The sequence below is a fragment of the Trichomycterus rosablanca genome, chromosome 4, assembly GCF_030014385.1.
Source record: "Trichomycterus rosablanca isolate fTriRos1 chromosome 4, fTriRos1.hap1, whole genome shotgun sequence".
Taxonomy (NCBI): Eukaryota; Metazoa; Chordata; class Actinopteri; order Siluriformes; family Trichomycteridae; genus Trichomycterus; species Trichomycterus rosablanca.
Genome location: NC_085991.1, coordinates 40,749,720 through 40,776,011, shown reverse-complemented (window position 1 = coordinate 40,776,011; position 26,292 = coordinate 40,749,720). Strand labels below are relative to the sequence as shown.

At 37.2% G+C, this 26,292-nt stretch overlaps 2 protein-coding genes across 2 annotated transcripts in view; both read right to left on the bottom strand.

Annotated features, from left to right (window-relative positions):
- Positions 1 to 3,369: 3,369 nt before the first annotated feature.
- chrnb1l (cholinergic receptor, nicotinic, beta 1 (muscle) like) lies at positions 3,370 to 19,062 on the bottom strand. The gene is made up of 11 exons (XM_062993315.1): positions 18,951 to 19,062; positions 16,154 to 16,287; positions 14,690 to 14,734; positions 12,614 to 12,723; positions 10,711 to 10,819; positions 10,464 to 10,611; positions 9,086 to 9,271; positions 8,592 to 8,815; positions 7,470 to 7,648; positions 5,032 to 5,173; positions 3,370 to 3,510 (listed from the first exon to the last, which is right to left on the bottom strand). The coding sequence occupies exons 1-11, from the start codon at positions 19,039 to 19,041 to the stop codon at positions 3,370 to 3,372; spliced, it is 1,509 nt and encodes a 502-aa protein (XP_062849385.1). The 5' UTR covers positions 19,042 to 19,062.
- Positions 19,063 to 23,732: 4,670 nt separating this feature from the next.
- chrnb1 (cholinergic receptor, nicotinic, beta 1 (muscle)) overlaps positions 23,733 to 26,292 on the bottom strand; it is a 57,026-nt gene continuing 54,466 nt past the window's right edge. Inside the window, exon 11 of the mRNA XM_062993585.1 lies at positions 23,733 to 23,879. Coding sequence (XP_062849655.1) covers positions 23,733 to 23,879 — 147 coding nt within the window. The remainder of the gene's footprint in view (positions 23,880 to 26,292) is intronic.

Genomic DNA, 26,292 nt, shown 5'->3' with positions numbered 1-26,292 from the left:
ACTATTATGTATTGAATAAAGTTGACAATTTAATACAAGTTCAAATGAATGTATTCATGGTTTGGTGACATTGACAAGTTATAGACAAGTTTGCCCGGATGAAAGATCGTTGTGCATCTTTTTTTAATGCAATGAACGTCTTCGGTGAGTCTGCATTATTGCATTATCACTAGGCGTGTTAGTTTGTCTGTGGGTGTCCCCCCAGTGTTCAATTCACCGATAATTGAGCGCCTATTTATAACTCGTAACTCATACAATGTCGCCCTCTTCAGTCTCGTTTTAAGAACTACAATCTTTTTTGTATTAGCAAGGTACAACAGGGACAAACTAGGCTCTGTCTGGACAAAGTCTCTGTCTGGAAAAAGGGTTTCTTGGTTTGTTTTTTAAACTTATTTAAAAAAATGCCAACTATTGCTAATCGCGAAGTTGCTTTGTTGAGTACAATAAAGCTTTTTTTTATTAATGTAGTTAGTTGCACAATAGGCTACATGGCAATACACTACACGACAGCGAAAGCCTTTAGAAAGCCTATACAGAAGCAGATCCAATTAACCTGACTGCATGTCTTTGGACTGTGGGAGGAAACCCACGCAGACAACAGGCAAACGTCACACTCAAAGAAGCCGAACTGCTCCACCTGGGAATCAAACCTAGGACCTTCTTGCTGTGAGGCCAGAATGCTGTATTTTACTAATTTCACTTACATTTACAGTTAGATTTTCGGCATTTAGCAGACACTCTCCAGAGCGACTTACAGAAGTGCTTCCATAGTAAACATTTCATTACTCTAGTTTAAGTAGTCAACAGTCCAAGAACACAAATCTGCTGAAACCCTGATAGAACCAAGTTTTATTTTTTTTATTTTTTATTTTATTTAAATGAAAAAAAGTGTTAGTAAGTACAGGGGTTGGACAAAATAACTGAAACACCTGTCATTTTAGTGTGGGAGGTTTCATGGCTAAATTGGACCAGTCTGGTGGCCAATCTTCATTAATTGCACATTGCACCAGTAAGAGCAGAGTGTGAAGGTTCAATTAGCAGGGTAAGAGCACAGTTTTGCTCAAAATATTGCAATGCACACAACATTATGGGTGACATACCAGAGTTCAAAAGAGGACAAATTGTTGGTGCACGTCTTGCTGGCGCATCTGTGACCAAGACAGCAAGTCTTTGTGATGTATCAAGAGCCACGGTATCCAGGGTAATTTCAGCATACCACCAAGAAGGACAAACCACATCCAACAGGATTAACTGTGGACGCAAGAGGAAGCTGTCTGAAAGGGATGTTCGGGTGCTAACCCGGATTGTATCCAAAAAACATAAAACCACGGCTGCCCAAATCACGGCAGAATTAAATGTGCACCTCAACTCTCCTGTTTCCACCAGAACTGTCCGTCGGGAGCTCCACAGGGTCAATATACACGGCCGGGCTGCTATAGCCAAACCTTTGGTCACTCGTGCCAATGCCAAACGTCGGTTTCAATGGTGCAAGGAGCGCAAATCTTGGGCTGTGGACAATGTGAAACATGTATTGTTCTCTGATGAGTCCACCTTTACTGTTTTCCCCACATCCGGGAGAGTTACGGTGTGGAGAAGCCCTAAAGAAGCGTACCACCCAGACTGTTGCATGCCCAGAGTGAAGCATGGGGGTGGATCAGTGATGGTTTGGGCTGCCATATCATGGCATTCCCTTGGCCCAATACTTGTGCTAGATGGGCGCGTCACTGCCAAGGACTACCAAACCATTCTGGAGGACCATGTGCATCCAATGGCGGTGCCGTGTATCAGGATGACAATGCACCAATACACACAGCAAGACTGGTGAAAGATTGGTTTGATGAACATGAAAGTGAAGTTGAACATCTCCCATGGCCTGCACAGTCACCAGATCTAAATATTATTGAGCCACTTTGGGGTGTTTTGGAGAAGCGAGTCAGGAAACGTTTTCCTCCACCAGCATCACGTAGTGACCTGGCCACTATCCTGCAAGAAGAATGGCTTAAAATCCCTCTGACCACTGTGCAGGACTTGTATATGTCATTTCCAAGACGAATTGACGCTGTATTGGCCGCAAAAGGAGGCCCTACACCATACTAATAAATTATTGTGGTCTAAAACCAGGTGTTTCAGTTATTTTGTCCAACCCCTGTAAGTACAAGTCAGCTTAAGTGTTTAGTAAAAAGGTGAGTTGACTCAGATTTTCAGACAGACAGAGGAAGTTCGTTCCACCACTTGGGTGCCAGAACAGAGAAGAGCCTTGATGCTTGTCTTCCTCTAGTCCTGGGTGGAGGATCAAGTCGAGCGAGACTAGTGGCTCGGAGGTTGCACCTCCCTATTTGTCCGGGCTTGGGACCTGAGCTCAGTGTATAAAACTGTAAAACTTGACTTTCTTGGGACCAAGAAGTGTTGAGTTGGTGATTATAGCCACATATAACTACACTTAAACACAGTGGACACTTAAACACAGTAAACTTAAACTAAACATCAAACTGTTTTACAGTAACTCTTCTGTAATGTAATGCTTATTTGCACAAAATGTCTGCTACATTCAAGCACTCTGTAATATTCCGTTTTTATACTATATTTCTACTCAGAAAGGCATACATATAACATTATATACATATGTACATAATCACACATCTTCTATCTCAAATCCATGGCTCTTTTTTATTCTTTATTCTATATTCTTATTCTGGTTATTATTTTTTTTTATTGTATTTTGTTCCTTAGTTAAATACATGTAAACAGTTGGTGTGCTGTCTGGTATGTTCATTATGTTACATGTCATACATGTGTGCTCTCACCAAGATGAATTTTTGTATGTGTAACATAATTGGTGATTCTGAATCTAATTCTGATAAATTACAGAAATTGCACAAATTAAAAAGACATGTTTGTAATAGCTTAGAAGGAACAGATTCCAGGGTAGAGTAAACCTTATAGGGTGTTTAATGAAAACACTGAACACAGGAGACTTGAAATAATCTTTCTTTACTAGTGATTGTAATCAACAACTTTACATAATTCAGGGTTCACAAAGTTTACATACATTTAGTGATGCTAAGAGAAAGTTACCATATGTGAACTTTTATTTTAAAATGAAATACAAAAAACGTTTTATTTTACAGTTATTTACTTCAGCCTCAGTCTTCATGTCTTTGTCCAGCAGGAGGATTTACCTTCCAGGTCACGGCTGGATATTCTGATTTGCTCTTGACAAACATGTATACTGATGTTCTTGATACACACTGCTGGTATAGATGCACAGGTTAGGGTCTCCATGTGAGATTTTTACATTCTTAGAGAGAATGTAATGCATAGAATGTGAAGATAGGTGGTAAATGATAGCTGATGGTATAGAGCACTTTCTCAGGGAAAAGGGTTCTGAGGTGTGTGGTTAAAGCTGGCATCCAGAAACATGGCAAGGGTACCCAGTGTGGTGATGATGACGAAGAGCCAGAGGAAAAGGCGGTCCAACACAATTGCAATGTACTGCCAGTCATCAGTCATCTGCAAGGACACACAAATAAAGATTATTTTCAAAAATAGATTCCAAAATAATAACCAACACATAGTCACATGAACTTAACCATTAATATTTGAACTAAACTAGGATGAGGCATCATACGATTGTTATATTTCAAACAATGTTTGAAGCAAGGGTTGTTCATGTGGCTAATAATGCTACAGGTGTTTTAGTAATTCAGGCTGTAGATAGTGTGGATAACCCTCCCATTTATCCAGGCTTGGGACGGGCACTAAGGGTGCATTAGTAATGCATTACTAACGCCATGTGCTTTCTATATTTGTGAGCCCAGCCTGGCATTCAAACCCTCAGAACTCAGATGCTGCTCTTATCAGCAGTGTGGATCTCACCATTACATCACACAAGCTCACATAATAACAATAATAATAGGGGCCACGTTAATTTTTTACTCCATTTTCATGTTCTATTGGATCCAGATTGGCAAAGTAAGTAATATAAATATTGTAGGTATAAATACTGTATGTAGCAATACTGTAGGTCCATGGCTGCCCTATCACACTGATGTGCAGCATTTTTAAAATATTTTAAAAATCATGAACTAATTTTAGTACAGAACACACTAACACACAAAATATGGTGTATTTGAATTAAGCACACAAGCTAATAAACACATAATCTTAATGTGTTTGATCAACGCTGACCCAATAATAATTATAAGCAATAATAATTGCACTCTATGCAAGGTACAGAGGTAAACTCCAATTAGGAAAAAACAACTGTAAGGTAGAAAAGTACAAGATTTAGAGCAACATTTACCTTTATGCGTTTTTTATTGACAATGCAAAATCACATGCTGCACACATTACTAAGAAATGACTGTGGAAGAAGAGGGTACGGGTACTGGACTGGCCTGCCTGTGTACCGCAATAGAAAATATGTGGAGAATTTTTAACCAAAAGATGTGACACCTTAAGATGTTTTTGCAGGAAGAATGGTGGAAAATAACACCTGAAATACTTCATTGCTTGGGGTCCTTTTTTCAGATACAGTATATGTATGTATGGTAACAAATAGAAAAAACAAAATGTTAAAAATCTAGGGTTCATACTGTCTTAAATAAAATATAAGTCAAAGTAAATGTAAGTAACACTGATTTTTTATGAGTCTTCTCCATACTGTCCCAACTTTTTCTGATTTGGGGTAGATACATGGTGTTACATCATGGTGAGAACAGCTGTGCATGCCAAGTTTTCTGGCATGTTGTTTAAGTAAACAGCAACTTTAGTAAAGGAATTGAAGGTGCTATTGTGACGAAACCATAAAAACTGCACTTTTAAGTTGATCAATTTTACTTTAAAATAAGTCATAAGTCAACTATTATCTTGTTGGAACTTTGCCAACAATATTTATTATCAATTTTTGAAAATCATTGTTGCAGCCTCCTAAAAATGACATTATTGCATTAATACATTTCTAAAAAAAAGAGTTGCTAGTTATGACACATGAATACAATTGTGTTAATGTGTATGTGTGTGCATACTCACAGCATCATCTGTATCTTGTTTTTTGAACTGTTCGGCCATAAAGGTAATGGCGGCTATGGCGGACTTGAGATCTGCAGGTAGGATAAGGCAGTAACTTTCACCGTCATAAAGCTTCTGTAGCTGCACTGTGTTATCAGAGCGGCTGTAAAACACACACACACACACACACACACACACACACACACACACACACACACACACATATATGCAAACACAGTTTATGTATCAGTGTTGATGCATTTTGTCATTTTAGAGCTATACATTAACAAGACCACAATATCTTCATAAGAGCATAAAATAAATCACTTTAAGATAAGATAAATACAGTCCCATGACACAGAAATCCACATGTAGAAAGACGAACGGTGTGACTGTATTGGTATGTCACCTTGTCTCATTTCTCGTCAAAGACGAATGAGTTGACGTGGACTTACAGACCCTGTGGACGTGGACTTAGTGGTCACTGTACATATGACTGCAGTGGTATTTATCCTTGTCTTTTGTGTATTCAGATGACCCTCATATCTCTCCTAACATTCTCAGTATACCAGTATTAAAACAACAAGTCAGTAACATTCAGAGCAAAACAACAAGGGTGTTTCAGGGTGAACTGACTTTCATAGAATGTTTACATAAGCTTTTGTATTAGAAATTGGAACAGACATTTTTGTGGTTTAGAACAGTTTATGAATGATTACATTTTAATGCTTTAAATAAAATCATTTGATTTATAAAGTAAGTAAGTTGTTGTAAACTGCAGAATATAATGGATGAGAAGGCCTGGCTTACAATAGCATTCCAATTCATCCCAACCAAACCATGTTTTTATGGACCTCCAAAGACACGTGCACAGTCATGCTGGCCTTCCTCAAACTATTGCAATAAAGTTAAAGGTGTAAAATGCATTCTATACAAATTACATTACAAATAAACATTACAAATTGCATGCTGTATCATTTATTTGCGTATACATTACTGTAGTAGTAAGTCCTGGCCAATTCTATTTTTTGTAATAATGTAGACACTTTAACACTTGCCATAAGGGCTTCACACATTTTACTGACTAAATGAGATTGTCCCTGCTATTTAAACACTATGTGAGGCATCATAAGACTGGCATGAAGCTACAGATTAAACATGTCAGGATATCATTTTAGTTTGAACACATTTGGTTAAATGAATACACTAACCAGTAAACCTTCTTTAGTATTATAATTTTTTTATATTTCTTTATTAAATATATTTGTGTTTTGTCTACTTTCTATGCTGGAAAAATAACTGGACCATTTTACTGATAACTTTTTGCATATTTTACCATGTTGTGGATTTGATTTTAAATGGATGTAATTGCCATTTGACCCATCAATCTACACTTAATCACCGATAAAGATGAAATGTCCCAGCCTTTATCAGGTCATCCTGTAAGTCTATTGCAATCAAATAAAACTTTGAGCAAACATTTACTAAAAGTTCACTTATTTTTCCATGTATTAACCTGACCCTCATCATCCCTTTCATGGTTTGCCCCACCGAGTGGATTACTTCTGATGACTGAACTAAACAGGAGCTTATATACTGGCGACAGTGGTGGCCAACTGGGCTTAACTGGGCTGAAATCAAATGCCTTTGAAAGTAGAGGATAAATTGCTGGAGCCATATGACTACAATACTCAGGAGCCACGTTTATGAATCTCAGTACAGATAAGCTTAACTGTCAGACTATAACATTAGAAAAAAGAAGTGCATAGAGTAAAAAAAGACTTGTGTTATTGTTGCATAATGCTATAGGGAGTTATAAAGTGTGCTTCAATATCTACTTCATCCTTTTACAGCTAAAACGTTTTGACAGGGACTTCAATTCAATTAAATTCTAATAAATGTAACTTCCTGTGACATGCACAGAAACTACATGACACATAGAAAATGAGAATAAAGGGGATGTTTAGCAAAACAACATCCCTGCAGCATGCAAGGCCAAAACAATGATTCTCATTCATTTCAAAACTCAACTACATTGGCTACGTATTACGTATAAGTATTTTTATAAGGCAATTTTATTAATCAAGCAAAAATCACGCACTAATGATCATTAAATTGATGAGTGGCATTAATCATTTTATGTTTAATTGATAGTAGGGTCAGTGCAAGGACATTATATCATTAACATTAATATAATTGTTTATCATATCCTTCAGTAACATTTCTTTAACCTGATCGAGGATGCGATGGGTCTTACATGACCTAAAAACACTGTGCAAAAGGCTCTGATTACACCCTGGACAGGACACCAATCCAAAATAGGATGGTTTACACTTGCCACATCTAGGTGCGAAGTAGATTTTTCAATCCACCTTTAGCACGTTTCTGAAAGCACCTAAAGAAAACCCGCACTGATGTAAGGAGAAAATACACTGTAACATATTTAAATATCTTATTACCTTCCTCTCCATGGCATAACCAGCTCAGGATTAATCTTTCGGATAAAATAGTCTCCTCCAGGCCTAAGGCAGTGGTCAACACGGATAGGGGGCGTGTCCTCTTTAGGCTCTACTTCTACATGCTCCTCTCGGTGGGGTCTTAGCATACCCAGGTAGGGAGGTAAGAAGTCGATAAACACCTTAAAAAAAATTTGGTGTTAAAATGTTGATTTTTGTTTACATACCATTTAATAATATAAGTAGGGTTACCACTTTAACTAATAAGACAGATCATTTTTATTTATTATTATTTTATTAAGATTTTAACGTCATGTTTGTACACACTTTGGTTAGATTCATGGCAGAAACGGTAGTTACTGGTTACACAAGATTCATTAGTTCACAAGTTTAATGTCAAACACAGTCATAAACAATTTAGTGTCTCCAATTAACCTCACTTGCATATCTTTGGACATGTCTTTTTATAGACACGGGGAGAACATGCAAACTCCACACTGAAAGGACCCGGACCGCCCCACCTGGGGATCGAACCCAGGACCTTCTTGCTGTGAGGCAACAGTGCTACCCACCAAGCCACTGTGCCGCCTGATAAGACAGATATTAAAATATTACATTGAAATTCAGAGCAGTAGCAAGTAAACCTATATTTACCCATCAATTTGGGAAGAGGAACAAAATGCCAACTGCCTTTTGCATAAAAGGCTTGACAAAACAAAGAATATCGATATTGTTGTCGATAGCACAGCAAACATCAAACTTGGATCTCAATGGTGACAGGCTAGAGCATGCTGTGTTGCTCGAGTGACTTAATTTACATTATTAAACATTAAATCTTTGAATAGTACTCTTTGGGTGTACTAATGTCTAACTGGGTGCTTGTAAAATGTTATAAAGCAATGTATTCTTATAGGTTTTGCTTATTTTGATAGCTTTATCCTAAATTCCCTTATACGTAACTGGAGGCAATTTAAATGCATGTTGTTAAAAGGCAAAATACCTGAAAGAAATAGCATGCACGAGGCATCTATTGACTGCATAATTTTTAATTTTGCATATTAACACAGAATAACAACAGAGGACCAAATGTCAGTAATTATAATAGAGTAACAGAAAATAACTAACCTTGCGCACCCAGCCAGGCATGTAATGTGTGTTGGGGGTCCTGTGGTGAAGATTCAACACCACCACACTCAGGATGACTGAGAAAGTCACCAGGATCATGGTGAACATCACATAGTTCACGATAATAGGGATTCCCAGAGATGTCTCAGGGACTCGATCAGCCAGCAGGAGCATGAAGACAGTGAGGGCAATGAGGACAGAGATAGAAAGTGTCATCTTCTCTCCTGAAGGGTGCAATGAGAAATCAATAATACAATTACATAAAGCACAAATGTAAGACCTTGAAATGCTGTAAAGACTGGATCTTAATTGTATGTATTGATTTTTCAAGCTTCTACAAGCACAGTGACAGCTAAATGCTTTTGTAAGTGCTAAAAGAACTAAAATAATTACAAGCAAAACAATGGCTAATTTCCTGCCTAAAAAGATCTGTTAGTTTAAAATCAAAGACCACTGACTAAGGCCTAATTTTTAATCATACAATGCTACCTCACCTGCCCCAGGTGGCAGATAGAAGACAAATATAGCCAGCACACTAGTCAGGATGCAGGGCACAATTATGTTGATGATGTAGAACAGTGGTTTCCTCTCGATTATCAGATAGAAGGTGATGTCCTCATAAAGATCCTCCTGAGTGTTTTTCCTGGTAGGTTTGTGCCAGATCTGCCACTCTCCATTCTCTGATGAGAGAGTGGACTACGTTAATACTTTACTTAGTGCTCAATGTAAAACATATATTGTATCTAACATGTATCTTCACCATATGGTCAAGTGTATGTGGATACGACTTCCAGCTAACTACCTTTTAAATTGAGGTGTTTAAAATCAATGATATAAAAAAATCATATGCTTATGCATACGCATAGGTCAAATTATAGAAGCCGTTTGCATTTCACTTCCTCTGTACTGTTCCTGACCTCCACTCTGACTGAGGAGAGCCATGACTAACACACTCCCCCTACGACACGTGTGCAGTAGTCGACGACATCTTTTCACCTGCACATGAAGAGTTCAAATGGATCTCTGTTATCCCCTCTCTCTGTGCAGCCACCATCGATTTGCCAGCAGAGGTCGTAATTGTGTCAGTTATGAGGAATCCCCTCTGGCAACCAACCCAATGGATTAGATCAGTGTTTCCCAACCTTTTTTGCATCACGGACTCGTTTCATAAAAAATATAATTTCACGGACCGGCGGGGAAGGGAGGATTTAATAATATTGCTTACAAACGATGTAAAATGAGCTTTTTTCACTGCAACGAGATGCTGCTTCCACCTAGGGGTGACAATAAGACAATAACACCCAAAATAGAAGCAGTGAAAATTGCTTTTCTAGCGATCTCTGATTATTCATTCTTTTTGTGTGGCCCAGTAATAAATGACCCATGGACCGGTACCGGTCTGTGGCCCGGTGGTTGGGGACCACTGGACTAGACAATCATTGTCTATGCCGGTAGCAGAGACTATAAAGGTTTTAAAATGAATTGATAGTATTAAAAAAGTCATCAGACCTGCATCTTGCTGTATTATTAAGCAATAGATGAAATGTGTAAAAATAAATAAATAAGAAACAAAAAATTACAGGCCAAAACCCAAATGAAACAACACTGAAAAAAGACTAGATCATCACATTTCAAACAAGAAGTGATACACTGAGTTTAACCAGACTGTCTAAACAGAGTCTACAAGCAACAGGTGTGAATAATAAACTACTGAGTAGATGAAAACTGGACAGAAAGCATGCAGGGTATGGACACAGACAGGACTACAATGTGGACAGATATGAAAAGTATTTGATAAAAGGGACAACCAAGGCTACCAAAGCACAGGGGGTGACAGGGACTGTTGTTACTGTAAGCATTATGTAAACTGACCAGTAAAAGCATTTTCATCTATGACTATTTCATGCAGCTCATTTCCATTCTCATCCAGGCCGTACTGTAGATTCACCTCTGACGCGTCATACGTATACGATCGAAACACCATTGTGCAGTTCTGCCAGTCGAATGGAAAGTATGCCACCTGCAGAATGAAAGCTAAATATTATTACTTGATTTTATGACCTGATTTTTAGTATCAAAAAGCAAAATTTACCATTTGTTCTAACATATTTAGCTGTACCTCGATGGAGCAGGAGCTGCGGTATATAGCTGGAGGCAGCCAGGAAACTGTGCCATCACTAGTAACCAGCACATTCACGTATAGTGCAACATCAAACTGTCCATCATTACTGCAACACAGACATAAACAACACATTCGTAACACTTACTACTTTAATGACCTCATATAGGGACCGATCCCTTCAGTGTTTAAATGTGTGCAGCTGAACCAATGTGTGTAATTAGGTATTAATGGCTGCATACTACAATACAAAATGGTAAGTCACTTTTAACAGAATCAATACTTGTTACTATTTTGACATACTGTTTAGTATGTATGCCTGGATTTGTATTATTATAAAGCCCTGATCAGCTTAGTACTTGCCAATCAGACATATTAATTATGACTAGGTTCAGACCTTTTCACAAGTCTCTGTGTATAACCACTGTGTATAATGTGTACTCTCCAGGTTCTACAGTTTCCTAAAATATGAAAATAGCTGAATTGCATATAAATGTGTGCCCTGTTTAGGGTGTATTTCAGTCATTCATTCAGTGCTTCTTATAAAGACAGTGAGACCCTACTCATAATAAAACTGTTACTTAAGTTGAATAACTGATGTAGTCATCACTTACAATAATGCATTTCTCGACTTCAAACAGTGTTGGGAAAAAGTATTTGGCGTTAAAAGTATTTGATCTCAAAAAGCAGCAAATGGCGCCACATTCTAAAGATTGAAATACAAATGATAAACATTGCTAAGGCTCAGGGACTCCAGCAAACCCCAGTGAGAGCCATTATCCACAAACAGAGAAAACTTGGGACAGTGGTGACGAAATTTACCAAGAACACAATGATGAATTTTTCAAGAAGTCACAGATGAACGTCTAAAGAGCTGCAGGGCTGAATTGCCTCAATTAAGGTCAATGTACCAGTTCTAAAAGAAAAACACTGGGCAAAAATGACATCCATTAGCGAGTCTTATTTTGCATTTGCCAAAAAACATCTAAACTACCCCAAAGACTTGGGATATGATTATGTGAACTGACCTAAAATATACGTTTAAATCACCACTGGAGTGGCTTCAGGGCAAGTCTCTGAATGTTTTTGAATGGTCAGCCAAAGACCAGACTTAAAATCTATTGAACATCTGTGGAGAGAGCTAAAGATGGCAATTTACTGGTGCTCATCATCAAATCTGACAAAACCTGAGAGGATCTGCCATTAAAATGAGGATTATCTGTCAATATCAATGTGTACAAGGTTTACAGAAATGTATCCAAGTAGACTTGCAGCTATTACTGCCACCAATGTGGCTTCCACAAAGAAATGAATAACTGATCTGAATAATTTTGATAAACATGTTTTTACTTGGTGTCAGAATGTCAAGAGCTCTGAATACTTTTTGCATCCAATGTAAAAATGCAAATTAGAACTCATACTGTCCAAGCCATTTATCAACAACATCCAGAAATGCTTCTGGCTTCTTTGGACTCAAGTGTATCTGAGATAGGTTGACACAAAATGGCAACACATGCTGTGGTCTGAAGAGTCTACCTTTCAAACCATTTTTGGAAACAATGGACATTGTGGAAAAGGACTATTTGAATATGTGTGGTGCATTATAAAGCTTAACATACAACAAAGACACCAGGCTATTGATCAGCTAAAATGTTACGTCAAGCTATTTTATAATTGCACAACTACAAAAAATTTGGTCATTATTTTGTAAGCAATCACAGATTGTTGTTAAATCGAATCTGTTTATGTGATGTAACACAGTACCTCCTAGCTTGCATAGCTTTGGCTGCATCGAAACAAAGGTCACATATTTATTGAGCCTAAATAAGGAGCCATGACAGGTGGCATGCCTGTTTACAGTAGTGTGTTCATTTACGTTTACATTTAGAAACCTGTAACTCACTTGTTAATAAGGTAAATATCTGGACGCCACACTTTGGTAGGAGGGATTCGAATAATGTCAATACCATCATAGTCTTTTGGATTCCAGGATAACCTGTAGTCAGTCCAGGCCTACAAAGTGAGGGAGGATAAAAAGGTAAAGACAAAAAAATTTGACACGGGTCACAAACTCTATTACTGGAGACAATCTGTGTAGATTCCAGTTCCAATCCAAAAGCTGCAAAATATTGTTATAGCATAATTTTTGTAGTATAAACTCTTAAAAGCTAGATGTACAGATACACATTGCAAATGCAAATCTGTGCAGTTTGTCACCACAATTTGCAATCACATTCAGTGTACAAAAGCTACAGCTCTGTACACAAATAGTGCAATGTAACACTTACTTTTTTGCACACAGCTTGAAGTTTAAAAAGCAGGGATTAAGCTTTTTTCTTTTTATGGCCAACTCTGACTTATGGTTTTGGAAAATCTGCAATATTAAACTCCCTGCCTGTGATTAAAAACTAACTCAATTTTGTGGAAAAAGCCATCAACCACATCCAGCAACATTGCTTTAGCTGATTTCCATATGGATAATAGAGAAGGAAAATTCAGCTGCTGCTAACTGCCTAAACCCTAGCAAAAAAGTAGTCAACATGGTCAAAAGTATGTGGACACCTGAGCTTAGCAGTGAAGGCTTAAGCTAAAATAAAGTAACACACAATATTCATACATTGCAGATCATTCAGCAAACTGTTTTGAGGTATTTTTGCACAATAAAGTTTGCGTGCAGGTTTAAGGGGGTGAGAGGCAGCTATATGGGTGATATGTGTTATGACTAACTTTTTGTGTGGAGGTTCTATTTAAACCGAATAAAATATATATATATATATATATATATATATATATATATATATATATACGTATATATATATATATATATATAAAACATTTTAAATAATTAAATGTAACTATAAAGAATAACTGTTTAATAGCTAAACTTTAAGGGAGGCACAGTGGCTTACAGCAAAAAGATCCTGGGTTTGGTTCCCATGTGAAGTGGTCTGGGTCTTTTTTATTTATTTATTTATTTTTTAACCCCCCGCATTATCCTTCCTCTCTACTGATGTTGACTTCCACTCTGACTGAGGAGAGCTGTGACTAACACTCCCCCTCCGACACGTGTGCAGTAGCCGACTGCATCTTTTCACCTGCACGAGGCAAGTTCATATGTGGATCAGCTTTGTGTACAGAGTGACACACCCTGTCCACATTATTCCTCATCTCTGTGCAGGCGCCATCAATTAGCCAGCAGAGGTCGTAATTGAATCAGTTATGAGGAATCCCCTCTGGCATTCTCCCTGAACAACACACCATTCATTGTTTGTGTAGGTCCTTAGTCTCTCGGGTGGCAGAGCTGAGATTCAAACTGACGAGTTTGAAATGTCAGCTCTGGTGTGCTAGCATGTTTAACTGCTGCGCCACCTGAACGCCCTGCCCGGGACATTTCTGTGTGGAGTTTGCATGTTCTCCCCGTGTGTGTGGGTTTCCTCTGGGTGCTCTGGTTTCCCCCCACAGTCCAAAGACATGCAGTCAGGTTAACTGGACATACTAAAGTTCCCCTAGGTATGAGTGTGTGTGTCTGTATGCCCTGTGATGGACTGGTGACCTGTCCTGGGTGTTTCCTGCCTTTCGCCCAGTGAATTGTACCCACCGTGACCTTAAATAGGATGAAGCGGTGGTAAAACAGACAATGAATGATAAATGATGAATGAATGAATGATGATAAACAATAAACAAAAAATGATAATCAAACCCAGACCCCCGGTACCAACTGTGCCCCCACTTAAAAACAGAAGCCACCAATGATCTTTCATTTTTCTTAGTAACACATCAGTGTGGCATTGGGAGTACACATATGAGTTCTCTTACACTTTAGAACATGAGGGATTTGAAATAAAAAAAAGTAAAGGGAGCAAACAGCTCAGAGGAAAACTGAGACGTAATAAATTCTAGTTTCACATAGCGACAATTGAATTAAGAAAGAACAGAAATGGAGTAAATCAGTAAAAGAAGATAAATGCATCTTTCTCACCATGTTCATGAACACATTGGTAGTCATCTCTCCATTTTTCTCGTCCTGTGGGAAGGAGACACACCAGTAATATTATGCTATGGTTACTGTACATCCTGCTGAGTATGAGCTGCAGCATAACTCTCCAACCTGTCAAATAAAGCTGTTGACCATGACCGGATGTTTCTGTAAAGATCTGAGCACTGTCACTGCCAGTGATGAGAAAATTTGGGAATAAAAAAGCAACACAGGCTTTAAAAAATACTGAACATGTTCATGACCTCTTCTTCTAAAGTAAGGTTTCTATAGTGATAACTCTAGTTTTGCTTAAAATAAAATATAAACACTTTCACTGTTTTAGATTTAAGCTCTGGTGACCATTTAAGAGATTCAAGAGAGTTTTATTGTCATTGCCCAATAATCGGCAGTTACTCTGTACAATGAAATTCTTACTTTGCTAGTACTGCACTCACACAACTGTTAAGACCTAAAAACAGTGCAAGTTAGGAATAAAAGAACTAAAAACAGCTAGAAAACTAAAAGCATAATTAAGGTAGAGTCATAAGTAAAGAACTAAAAACATAGATAAGACCAAACATAGCTTGCTTACTTAATAGCAATTAATTTTTATTCTGAATTCTTACAAATATTTATGCTTATAATTCTTTAAATGCAGATTTTAGACAAAGAAAAGAAACTGCAGGACTTCTGTGTATACACTACCAGTGAAAAGTTTTAGAACACCCCAAATTCATATTCTAGTTTTTGATAATATTAATGCAGATTAACATCTTAATGTACATTGAACACACTTAAGTCGTTCTTGGTATAAAACAAATCAAATATTGTTTAAATTGTTCCCAGTGCTACCAAGTTTGCACAAAGGTCTTCCAATTGTAGGGAGCTTTGCTTTCACCCCTTTGTCCAGCTCCTCCCAAACCAGCTGGAAACTGTGCTGGCCATTTCATGATTTAAAGCCGACCATCTTGTTTTTATATCCCAAAGTGGATCTAACATAACATGCAGGCATTTCTCAGGTCATTGCCTTGTGGTAAGGTGAACCTTTGACCAACAAGAAAGAGGGTACTGCATGGCACTGCAAAATGTGCCAAATCTTCTTTTGTCAACTGTCTTTTTTGCCATTGCAACTTTAAATAGTAAAAAAAAGTAATAATAAAACATAATCTAGTCCATTTAGACTGACTTTGAGCCATGTCATCTAACTTTTTATTATGAAAATATATGCCGGTACACTTTAAAGTTAATTTTACTCTGTAGGGGTCAATACAGCAAGGTAGTAGGTCAGTAATTTGGTCAGTGATATAAACAATAAAAAAATTTATAAGCAGTAAACGAAAGTAGCAGTGAATTCCATTTCAATTCCAAAAGAATGCATGCTAATGTTCACTGATAAAAAATTCCATACTTTTATTTGGGATCTGAGGTCACAAAAGGTAATAAATTACAAGAATAAGCTAATCTTACCAGACTAATGAGCTGGACTAGAGTCATCCCAACTCGGACCATCACTGTCTCATTCCAGGCCCGAGAAGGTCGTACCTTCAGATTATAATCCTTAAACAGATTGTCCAACAGTCTGCGCTCTGCCTCAGAGCCTCCTAAACACACAGATATCAAAATTTAGAACAAATAGATTTACAATATGCCCAAAAGTATGCACATGAGCTCTAATTCATCCCAATTATTTTGTTTATGCATTTTTTCTCCGCTTTTTAGCGCGTCCAATTGCCCGATTGCGCCATGCTTCCTCTCCACCAATGCCGATCCCTGCTCTGATTGAGGAGAATGAAGCTAACCCTCGCCCCCTCCGACATGTGGTCAGCATGCAATATGCATCTTATCACCTACACTTTGACGAGTGCAGTGCAGCTCACCTGAGCGGCCATCCCAAAGTTGTTTAGTAGAGTTGTCTGCAATATGTAAGGCTAAACCGACCAAACTCAGCAATTAGGAGGGCTGGACACCATGGACAGGACATCATTATATTTCAGTGCAACACACACTCACACACTTATTCACTTATATCTGAAGACTTTCTAAGAGCAGCCAACCCAATTACTGGCATGGTATTAGTATGTAGGTGGAATTTTACAAAGAAAGTGTCTTACAGACAATGATCAAAGACAAGAATGTTGACCGTGTGGCATCCACTTTAGCACTGGGCAGCTGTATTGTAGTTCATAATAAAGTTACATTTTTATTCATTTTTATCCATTGATTTTAACTAACTGCTCCTTGTCAGAGTCCAGGTATGACACATTCAGATACATTCAGTTAAATTTGGTTATTTCGGGTGGTTCAAGCCCCACCACTGCCAAGTTGCCTCTGTTAGGCCACTGAGCACAGCCCTTTACCTTCAATTACTTGCATTGTATTCAGTCACATTCAGTCACAAGTCGCTTTGGATACAAGTGTCTGCTAAATGCCTTATATGTAAATGTTTTAATAGTAGAAAAGGTTGTGTAATGCCAGAGCTGGGTGGTTTGTGGGTAGCACTGTCGCCTCACAGCAAGAAGGTCCTGGGTTCCATCCCCAGGTGAATCGGTCAGGGTCCTTTCTGTGTGAAGTTTGTATGTTTCCCCTGTGTCTGTGTGGGTTTCTTCTGGGAGCTCTGGTTTCCTCCCACAGTCCAAAGGCATGCAAGTGAGGAGAATTGGTGATACAAAAACTGTCCATGACTGTGTTTGACATGAAACTTGTGAACTGATATACCTTGTGTAACGTGTAACTACCTGTCCTGTCATGAACGTAACCAAAGAGTGTAAAACATGACGTTAAAATCCTAATAAATGAATAAATGCCAGAGCTTTGGACCATCTGTGACCCTAAAGCGATAATAAAGCAGACAATCAATTAATAAAGTCATGTGCCCCCTGCATTAGTGGTGAAGCCTGACTACTTCAGCTGTGTCCTGTGTCCTTTTTATACTCTGCACAAAGCAAGGTCAGAAATATTGTGGCCTTGTGTGAGGCATTACCCACTGGAATTTCATGGGGAATCCTTTCCTGTTTTAGAAGTGCTAACCAATGACCTCCAGAGGTGATGCAAGTGTAAATAATACATCAGTGGTTTCCAAACAAATATTAATTCATCACATCTGTAGCACATTAGTTTAATTAACACGTACATAGTTTTGAGTTATTTAACAAAACAGAGAAACACCTTGTGGGGTTAGTGCAAAGCCTTTTAGAACAATGATTGGAAGTGGACAAAATAAGTTGATTGAAACACAGCTTGTCTTACAAAGTCATAATTATAAACACATCTGCACAGTAAGTTATCTTGGTTTAAAAACCAACTAACTGCATTTATCAGCCACACAAGCTCTCTCAGAATTTGTATTTATACAATATACAGTAGACCCTTGAGTTACGAACGGTTTACCATACGAACATTTTGGGTTACAAACGATCTTTTTCAACTTAACGTACGAACAAATTTTGAATTACGAACAGAAATTCGCGAAACACATGACGTCACGAACAAGTTGACTCCAATCGTCTCTCTCTGTACATATATACAGTGAGTGAACATTCGGACAGCGGACGGTGTTTTTCCGGTGTTTGTGACAAAATGCAGTGGTGAGAAAATGAAAAATCACTATTTGTTGTGTTGTATAATTACTCTGCCAGTAGCTGTCACTGTGTATCAGACAGAGGGGACAGTGAGTGAGTTTCTTTCGTGCAATTACACCTACAAAATACAACACTATTAAAATAAAGAAGGAAATAATAGAGAAATATGAGTTATTGTTGTGTCTGGTAGATACATTTTATTAAAAAAGAAGGAAATGTATTATGGTGTATGGTACAGCACACGTACTGTACTGAAATGTGGTGTGTGTTTTATGTACAGTACAGTACTACTGTGTAATGTTGTTTATTATTGTTTATTACAGTAATGTCTATTATATAACTTAAGATTTAAGGGAAATATACTTGTATTTATAACAAAAAAGACCATTTAAGACATTAGAAAGGTTAGGTAAGGGAGTGGTTTGGGAGGTCTGGCAAGGATTAATTCTATTTACATTATTTCTTATGGAAAAAAATAGGTTTAACTAACGAACATTTTGACTTAAGAACAGCCCTTCGGAACCAATTAAATTTGTAAGTCAAGGGTCTACTGTATGTAAAACTTTAAAACAGCATGAGACAACGAACAGAGTTTAACCAAAATGTAGATGCCAAAATTTTAGGTGCATCAATAGTTTTTTAAAAATAATTTTATACATAGAGACACACAAACCATTTTGGCTTACCTGTCAGTGTGACTATAGTACTCCACCAAATAACAAAAAGCAGAACCTTGATCCTTGGTGCCATACTTTCAGTCCAGCTCATTAAACACATTGGCACTTTCACCAGATAGAGCATGTCATGCAGCACGTAATCCACACGCTTACTCTGCCATCCACAAACTCACAGGTCAGTCCTTTTACCTTGTTCCTTCCTTAGAGGTTTATGAAAGACAGAAGTGTCAGTGCTGTTTTACATGCCGTGACTTCCATATAATGGCATGTTTACACTATCCTTTCATTGTCTGTGTTTCAGGACCCTGTATTTGTGTGTGGAATGACTGGCAGGGAATTATGGGACATAGGGAATGGTCACATACTCTGAGGCACCAGTGGTAGGCACCTGTTGATGGCTTTGAGTATGTGTGTAGTGAGTAATTAAACATGCATGGAATTATATTGCAGAGAGGACACACTTTTAGAAAGAAAGGACGTGGGCACGCATTTTTTTTTAGATAAACTCTTTCAACATGCCACACTTATACTCGCTCTCTCTCGCTCACTAGGTGTCTTGCTTTGTCAGTTTGTCCTCTGTCCTCCAGAGGTATGACAGGCATTCATGAGGGCAGTCTAGTGTCACCACTACAAATAATTGAACATAAAAGCATGCACAAGCTTACACACGCACACACACACACACTCTCTGTAGATTTGTTTATATACACTTTATGGCCAAAAGTATGTGGACATATGACCATGTTGTTGGACGTTCCATTTTAAAACCATTAATATTGAGTTGCCCTTTCTCCTTTGCAGCTACAACAGCCTTCCATCCATTTAGTCAAACAAGCATCTAGTAAAGTCAGACATTGACATTGGATAAGGAGGTCTGGATCATAATCAACATTCCAATTCATTCCAAACATGTTCTGTCCAGTTGAGGTCAATGCTCTTTGCAGGACACTGGAGTTTATCCACAGCAGGTGTCTTAATGCGTATGGACCTTCCATGCTCAAACAGGAATCATTACCACAAAGTTTGAAGCAAAAAATGTATTTCATACACTACATGGCTGAAAGTATTTGGTCACCTGAGCATAAGCTTGTTGCACAATCCATTTCAAAAGCAAGTAGTATTTAAATAGAGTGATCTTTATTTGAGAAAGCTTCTCCCAAGACCTGTCTGTGAGATTTCATGCCCATTTGGTCAAAATAGTATTTATATGGCTGGGCACTGATGTTGGTCAAGAAAGCCTCAGATTATGTTCCAGTTTATTTCAAAGCTGTTCAGTGGGACTGAGGTCAGGGCTCTGTGCAAGCCACTGGAGTTTCTTTAAACAAAGCTTTGCTCCATGTCTTTACAGAGCTTGTTTTGTGCACAGGGGCACACTTTTTTTTTAACATTTTTAATTTACATAAACAACTAAACATTAAATGTGGCCCTAAATAGAAAATGAGATACTTTTCAATTGTTATGCCTTTGTTTATAACATCTATCATTTAATTAACAAAAATACTGCAACTGCATTCATTCATTATCTGTTATACCTGTTTTACTTCATCCTGGTCAAGGTTGCAGTGGGTCTGATTCACACATTCGCCTGACTGCATGTGTTTGTACACCAGAGCACCTAGAGAAAAACCCACACAGACAAAGGGAGAACATGCAAACTCCACAGAGAAAGGACCGGATCCTGGCCTTGTTTGGGAAATCATACCCAGGTCCAGCTGTGGCTTAAATCTAGATGGCAGAGTAACTTTATTACTTATAATTAATGACACAAGTATAAATAAATATATGAAATTCAAGGTGCATTTGATGTTCTCTTAGTACATTTGCATGCACAGTGAGGAAACAAATCTTTAACACTGTTGAATATTGATTTTGTTATATTTTGTTATAATATACTTCCAGTATATATATCCACTTCAAATTTGCACAATTCCTCTTTTCACTGTTCTCTATAAATGTACAAATTTACATATGCATAAAAGTACAAACTTATCTATGCAAATGTTACATAAAACAAAACCATGTTCTAAATATGAATGCTGCAAACAATAATAAAATTTTTATTTTTATTTTGATGATGTTGCTATTGGTTAAAAAAAATTATGCAATTACGACAAAATTAAAGTAAGTTCTTAAAGTTTTCTTAAGTCTTTAGAGCCATAATTAATATAGACACTTAAGTATGCTATACTAGTATACTAATGTAATAGCTACACACATCTAGCATATAAAAGTTGTCTTAGTATGAACTAATTTAATAATCTGCAAGTGGAAAGCTAATAAACCAAAAATTATCCCTGGACAGGTGTGTCACACATGGTTTGACAATATGCTATTAAAGTAATTAAATGCAGTATAATGAGATATAATAGTTTGCCAATAATTCAGCTCAAAATGTTTAAAGTAACAAAGTCTGCACATAAAATCCAAAAAACACCACACCCATACATAGTATTATGATATGTTGCTGCTTCACTGAAAATGGAACTGAGGCTTTAGATCATTACCGGAAACATAAACAGAGCAGAACAGAACAGAATGTACAAGGACATAATAAAAAAAGAAATAAATATTTTACCCAAGAAACTACTTCTGGACATTTCTACATCCCCACAATAAAGCCAAAAAAAAAAAAAAAAAAAAAAAAGAATAAATAAATAAAAGTAAAAAAGCATGGCCTGTTGGTTAAATCTTTTAACTTGGGTCTTACCATACATTTATTGAACATTTAAAAATAGGAAGTCTATCAGAAAGACCCTAAAATCCTTGGGAAATGATTGACAAATAGGTTAAAAATGGTTTTAAATACTTCAAAAAGGTAATTACGGTAGTTATTACTGTAATTATGTTGAAGCTGTTATTGCCAGCAACTCTTTGCAACAAATGATTATGTTTCTAATACACTGTAATTTATTATTAGGAAATCCTACATTTTATTTTTATTTATATTTTTCAAGTCAAAATACAATGTGAATCTGAACTGGATGTACAGTTGTGTTCAAAATAATAGCAGTCCAACATCACTAACCAGATCAATCACTGTTTTTGGTAGAAATTATATTTATACATGGCAAAAAATTTACTATTAGGTGTAGTAGAGTAATAAAAAACCAACAGACCCAACAATCATGACATGCATGCTGCTGATTCTGTGTAATTGAATAATTAACTAAAAGGGGCGTGTTCAAAATAATAGCAGTGTGAAGTTCAATTAGTGAGGTCATTCATTGTGTCAAACAGGTGGCCCTTATTAAAATATAAAAGCAGCAGATGTTGTACATGCTGGTTATAGTGCATTTCTCTCTAAAAAACAGAGTAAAATGGGTCGTTCCAGACATTGTTCAGAAGAACAGCTTACTTTGATTAAAAAGTTGATTGGAGAGGGAAAAACATATAAAGAAGTGCAGAAAATTATAGGCTGCTCAGCTAAAATGATTTCAAATGCTTTAAAATGGCAACCAAAACCAGAAAGATGTGGAAGAAAATGGAAAACTACCATTCGAATGGATCGAAGAATAGCCAAAATGGCAAAGACTCAGCCAATGATCAGCTCCAGGCTGATCAAAGAAGACGCCTATGTGAAGCCAAGCTATCAGCAAGAAGCCCCCGCAAAGTCCCACAGTTGCAAAAACGACATGTGCTGAAGAGGTTACAATTTGCCAAAGAACACATTGACTGGCCTAAAGAGAAATGTCGCAACATTTTGTGGACTGATGAAAGCAAGATTGTTCTTTTTGGGTCAGTTTGTCAGATGACCCCCGAACACTGAATTCAAACCACAGTACACTGTGAAGACAGTGAAGCATGGTGGTGAAAGCATCATGATATGGGGATGTTTCTCATACTATGGTGTCGGGCCTATTTATCGCATACCAGGGATCATGGATCAGTTTGAATACATCAAAATACTTGAAGAGGTCATGTTGCCTCATGCCGAAGAGGAAATGCCCTTGAAATTGATGTGTCAACAAGACAATGACACCAAACACACCAGTAAGCGTGCAACATCTTGGTTCCAGACCAACAAGATTAACGTTATGGAGTGGCCAGCCCAATCTCCGGACCTTAATCCAATACAGAACTTGTGGGGTGACATCAAAAATGCTGTTTCTGAGGCAAAACCAAGAAATGCAGAGGAATTGTGGGATGTGGTCCAATCGTCCTGGGCTGGAATACCTGTTCACAGGTGCCAGAAGTTGGTTGACTCCATAAAACACATATGTGAAGCAATTCTCAGAAACAATGGTTATACAACTAAATATTAGTTTAGTGATTTTCAGTTTACACAGTAAATGTTTGAGTTTGTAAAGAAAAATGCAGACACTGCTATTTTTTTGAACAGCCTAATATTCCCTTTTCTTCACTTTCTGTAAAGTAATAACAAATTTGATCAATTTTAATTCATGTTTTGATTTGGAAAAGAATGTGCAGTGCACTCAATGCATTTGTGTGTATGAAAAATAAAAGCTATTATAAGAATTCTGAGCTTATAATTATTTTGAACACAACTGTATGCACTAAAAGTATTAAAAGTGGTTGAATACTGGTTTTCCCTCATTGTGTAAGTAAGTAGGTGTTTCCTCTTTTCTGTTAATTTACATCATTACATATACTGACAATAATTACTGTTATTTTGTATCACTGTCGTCCTAAACAGCTCTCCGCTTCGACACTGTTCCATACATGAAAATTCTTGTAAGTCATCTGTCAAGTGAAAAAAATGTCCATGGGCAGTGTATCCCACTGCCAAGTTGCCAGTTCAAAAGGTCAGAGTGATGACCTCAGTGATGACCACTAGGGACTCATGAAGGGATCACTGGGTGTAGCATTGAAACTGGCTTCAGCAAAAATGGCCAGAGTACCAACGGTAGTGAAGATGACAAAGATCCAGAGAAAGAGACGGTCAGCCACCATGGCAACATACTGCCAGTCTTCCTTTAACTGAAAGAAAGAAGGAATAATTTAATAACACAAAGAAAAAATAAATACATTTTGAGGGTATAACTATGGAAAACTAGGGAAAGGAACATTTTGACAGCATAACAAGAAATAAAAAGTCCCTGAAAATAAAATACTATAAACAATAGTAATCATACATATATGCAACACACATAAACAACTGTAACAAACAATTTCAGCTTTACAAGTTTTAATATATTTAATCAAGAAATTTGTGTTATCCCAAAAACAAAAACATAGCAAAGATTATTAGCATTCATACGAGTTCAGTTTAAACAAATTATAACACTGTACTGCCCTCTAGAGGTTAACCTATCTATCTATCTATCTATCTATCTATCTATCTATCTATCTATCTATCTATCTATCTATCTATCTATCTATCTATCTATCTATCTATCTATCTATCCATCCATCCATCCATCCATCCATCCATCCATCCATCCATCCATCCATCCATCCATCCATCCATCCATCCATCCATCCATCCATCCATCCATCCATCCATCCATATGTACACACACACACCGATTAGGCATAAAATTATGATCACCTCCTTGTTTCCATTTTATCAGCTCCACTTACCATATAGAAGCACTTTGTAGTTCTACAATAACTGACTGTAGTCCATCTTTTTCTCTACATACCTTTTTAGCCTGCTTTCACCCTGTTTTTCAATGGTCATTCTCAGCACTGCAGTGACACTGACATGGTGGTGTGTTAGTGTGTGTTGTGCTGGTATGAGTGGATAAGACACAGCAATGCTGATGGAGTTTTTAAACACCTCACTGACCCTGCTCGACTGAGAATAGTCCACCAGTCAAAAACATCCAGCCAACAGCACCCCGTGGGCAGTGTCCTGTGACCTCGAAGATGACCAACTTAAACAGCAGCAATAGATGAGCGATTGTCTCTGGCTTTACATCTACAAGGTGGACCAACTAGGTAGGAGTGTCTAATAGAGTGGACAGTAAGTGAACACTGTATTTTAAAGCAGCGCTGCTGTGTCTGATCCATTCATACCAGCACAACACACACTAACACACCACCATGTCAGTGTCACTGCAGTGCTGAGAATGATCCATCACCTAAATAATACCTGCCTTTTGGGGGTCCTGACCATTGAAGAACAGGGTGAAAGCAGGCTAAAAAAGTATGTAGAGAAATAAATGGACTACAGTCAGTAATTGTAGAACTACAAAGTGCTTCTATATGGTAAGTGGAGCTGATAAAATGGACAGTAAGTGTAGAAACAAGGAGGTGGTTTAAATGTTATGGCTGATTGGTGTAGATTTGTTTTTAATTTTCATGGTGATGTGTGATATATACCTGTAACTGCTGTTTCTTTTTTTTTTTACAGCAAGGTCAGCTTTATCAAATTACTTTATTATTTTATTATTAATGATCATGTTGAGGCTCAGAATTCATGTCATAAGTTCAGCTCTTTGCTACTGTGTGAATGAACGGACAGGTATGAAGGTCAACAGCAAATGGTTATAACATTTAAATGAGAATTGTCATTTATCACACCTTAATGAATATAAATGATAAACCATAATTTGTGTAGTTAACACTTTAGTATATGGAACATGTTGGGTTTTGTTTTATAGCTAAACAGTGTACATAAACTGTGAATACAGCAGTTATTTTATAAAAGTGCTGTTTATAGTTATCATATTTCTGTTTAATATAAATGTTATTATTTGAACTAAATTATCACTGTTTTGCAAAAAGTGTAGGCTAATAAATGGTTTATAAAAGATTGTAACACTCAGATTAAGTATTTGCTTTATATGTGTCTTACTAAAACCTGAACTCATTCTCAGTTTAATCTCTGTGTGCTTTTACTGTATCCATAAAAGTGGGCAGTATTGTACTGTATAACCTGCTCCATTATTTTTCTAAATTCCAGCTATTTTTTACAATTACTTTTGTTCTGTAAAGTGATATATGTGGTTTGATCTCTTACATTAACTCGTGTTTTTACTTCATATTTAATTTATGTGTGTATGTACCTATAAACATATAATATTAACATTTAAGTGCATAATGTATGGTCCACACTGAGGTAAAAACTTTACATACTTTACATACCGGGCAGTGGTAGCACAGCTGTTAAGGTACTGAACTAATAATTACAATGTCACAATTCAAAAAATACCCAACCCCTCAAAAAATCCATCGGATATGAAACCATTTAAGCAAAATTTAAACAAATTAACAGCCAAACCTATCATATAGATACAGTATAATGACTTGTGGATCCCCACTACAATAGAGAGGTTGCATGGGCTAGAACTGATTTAGTCTTATTACAAATTGAACATGCACAACTGCCAGATTTACTTGTTAAAAATTGGAATTAAACAAGCGCCTCATATTAGAAACTATGTAA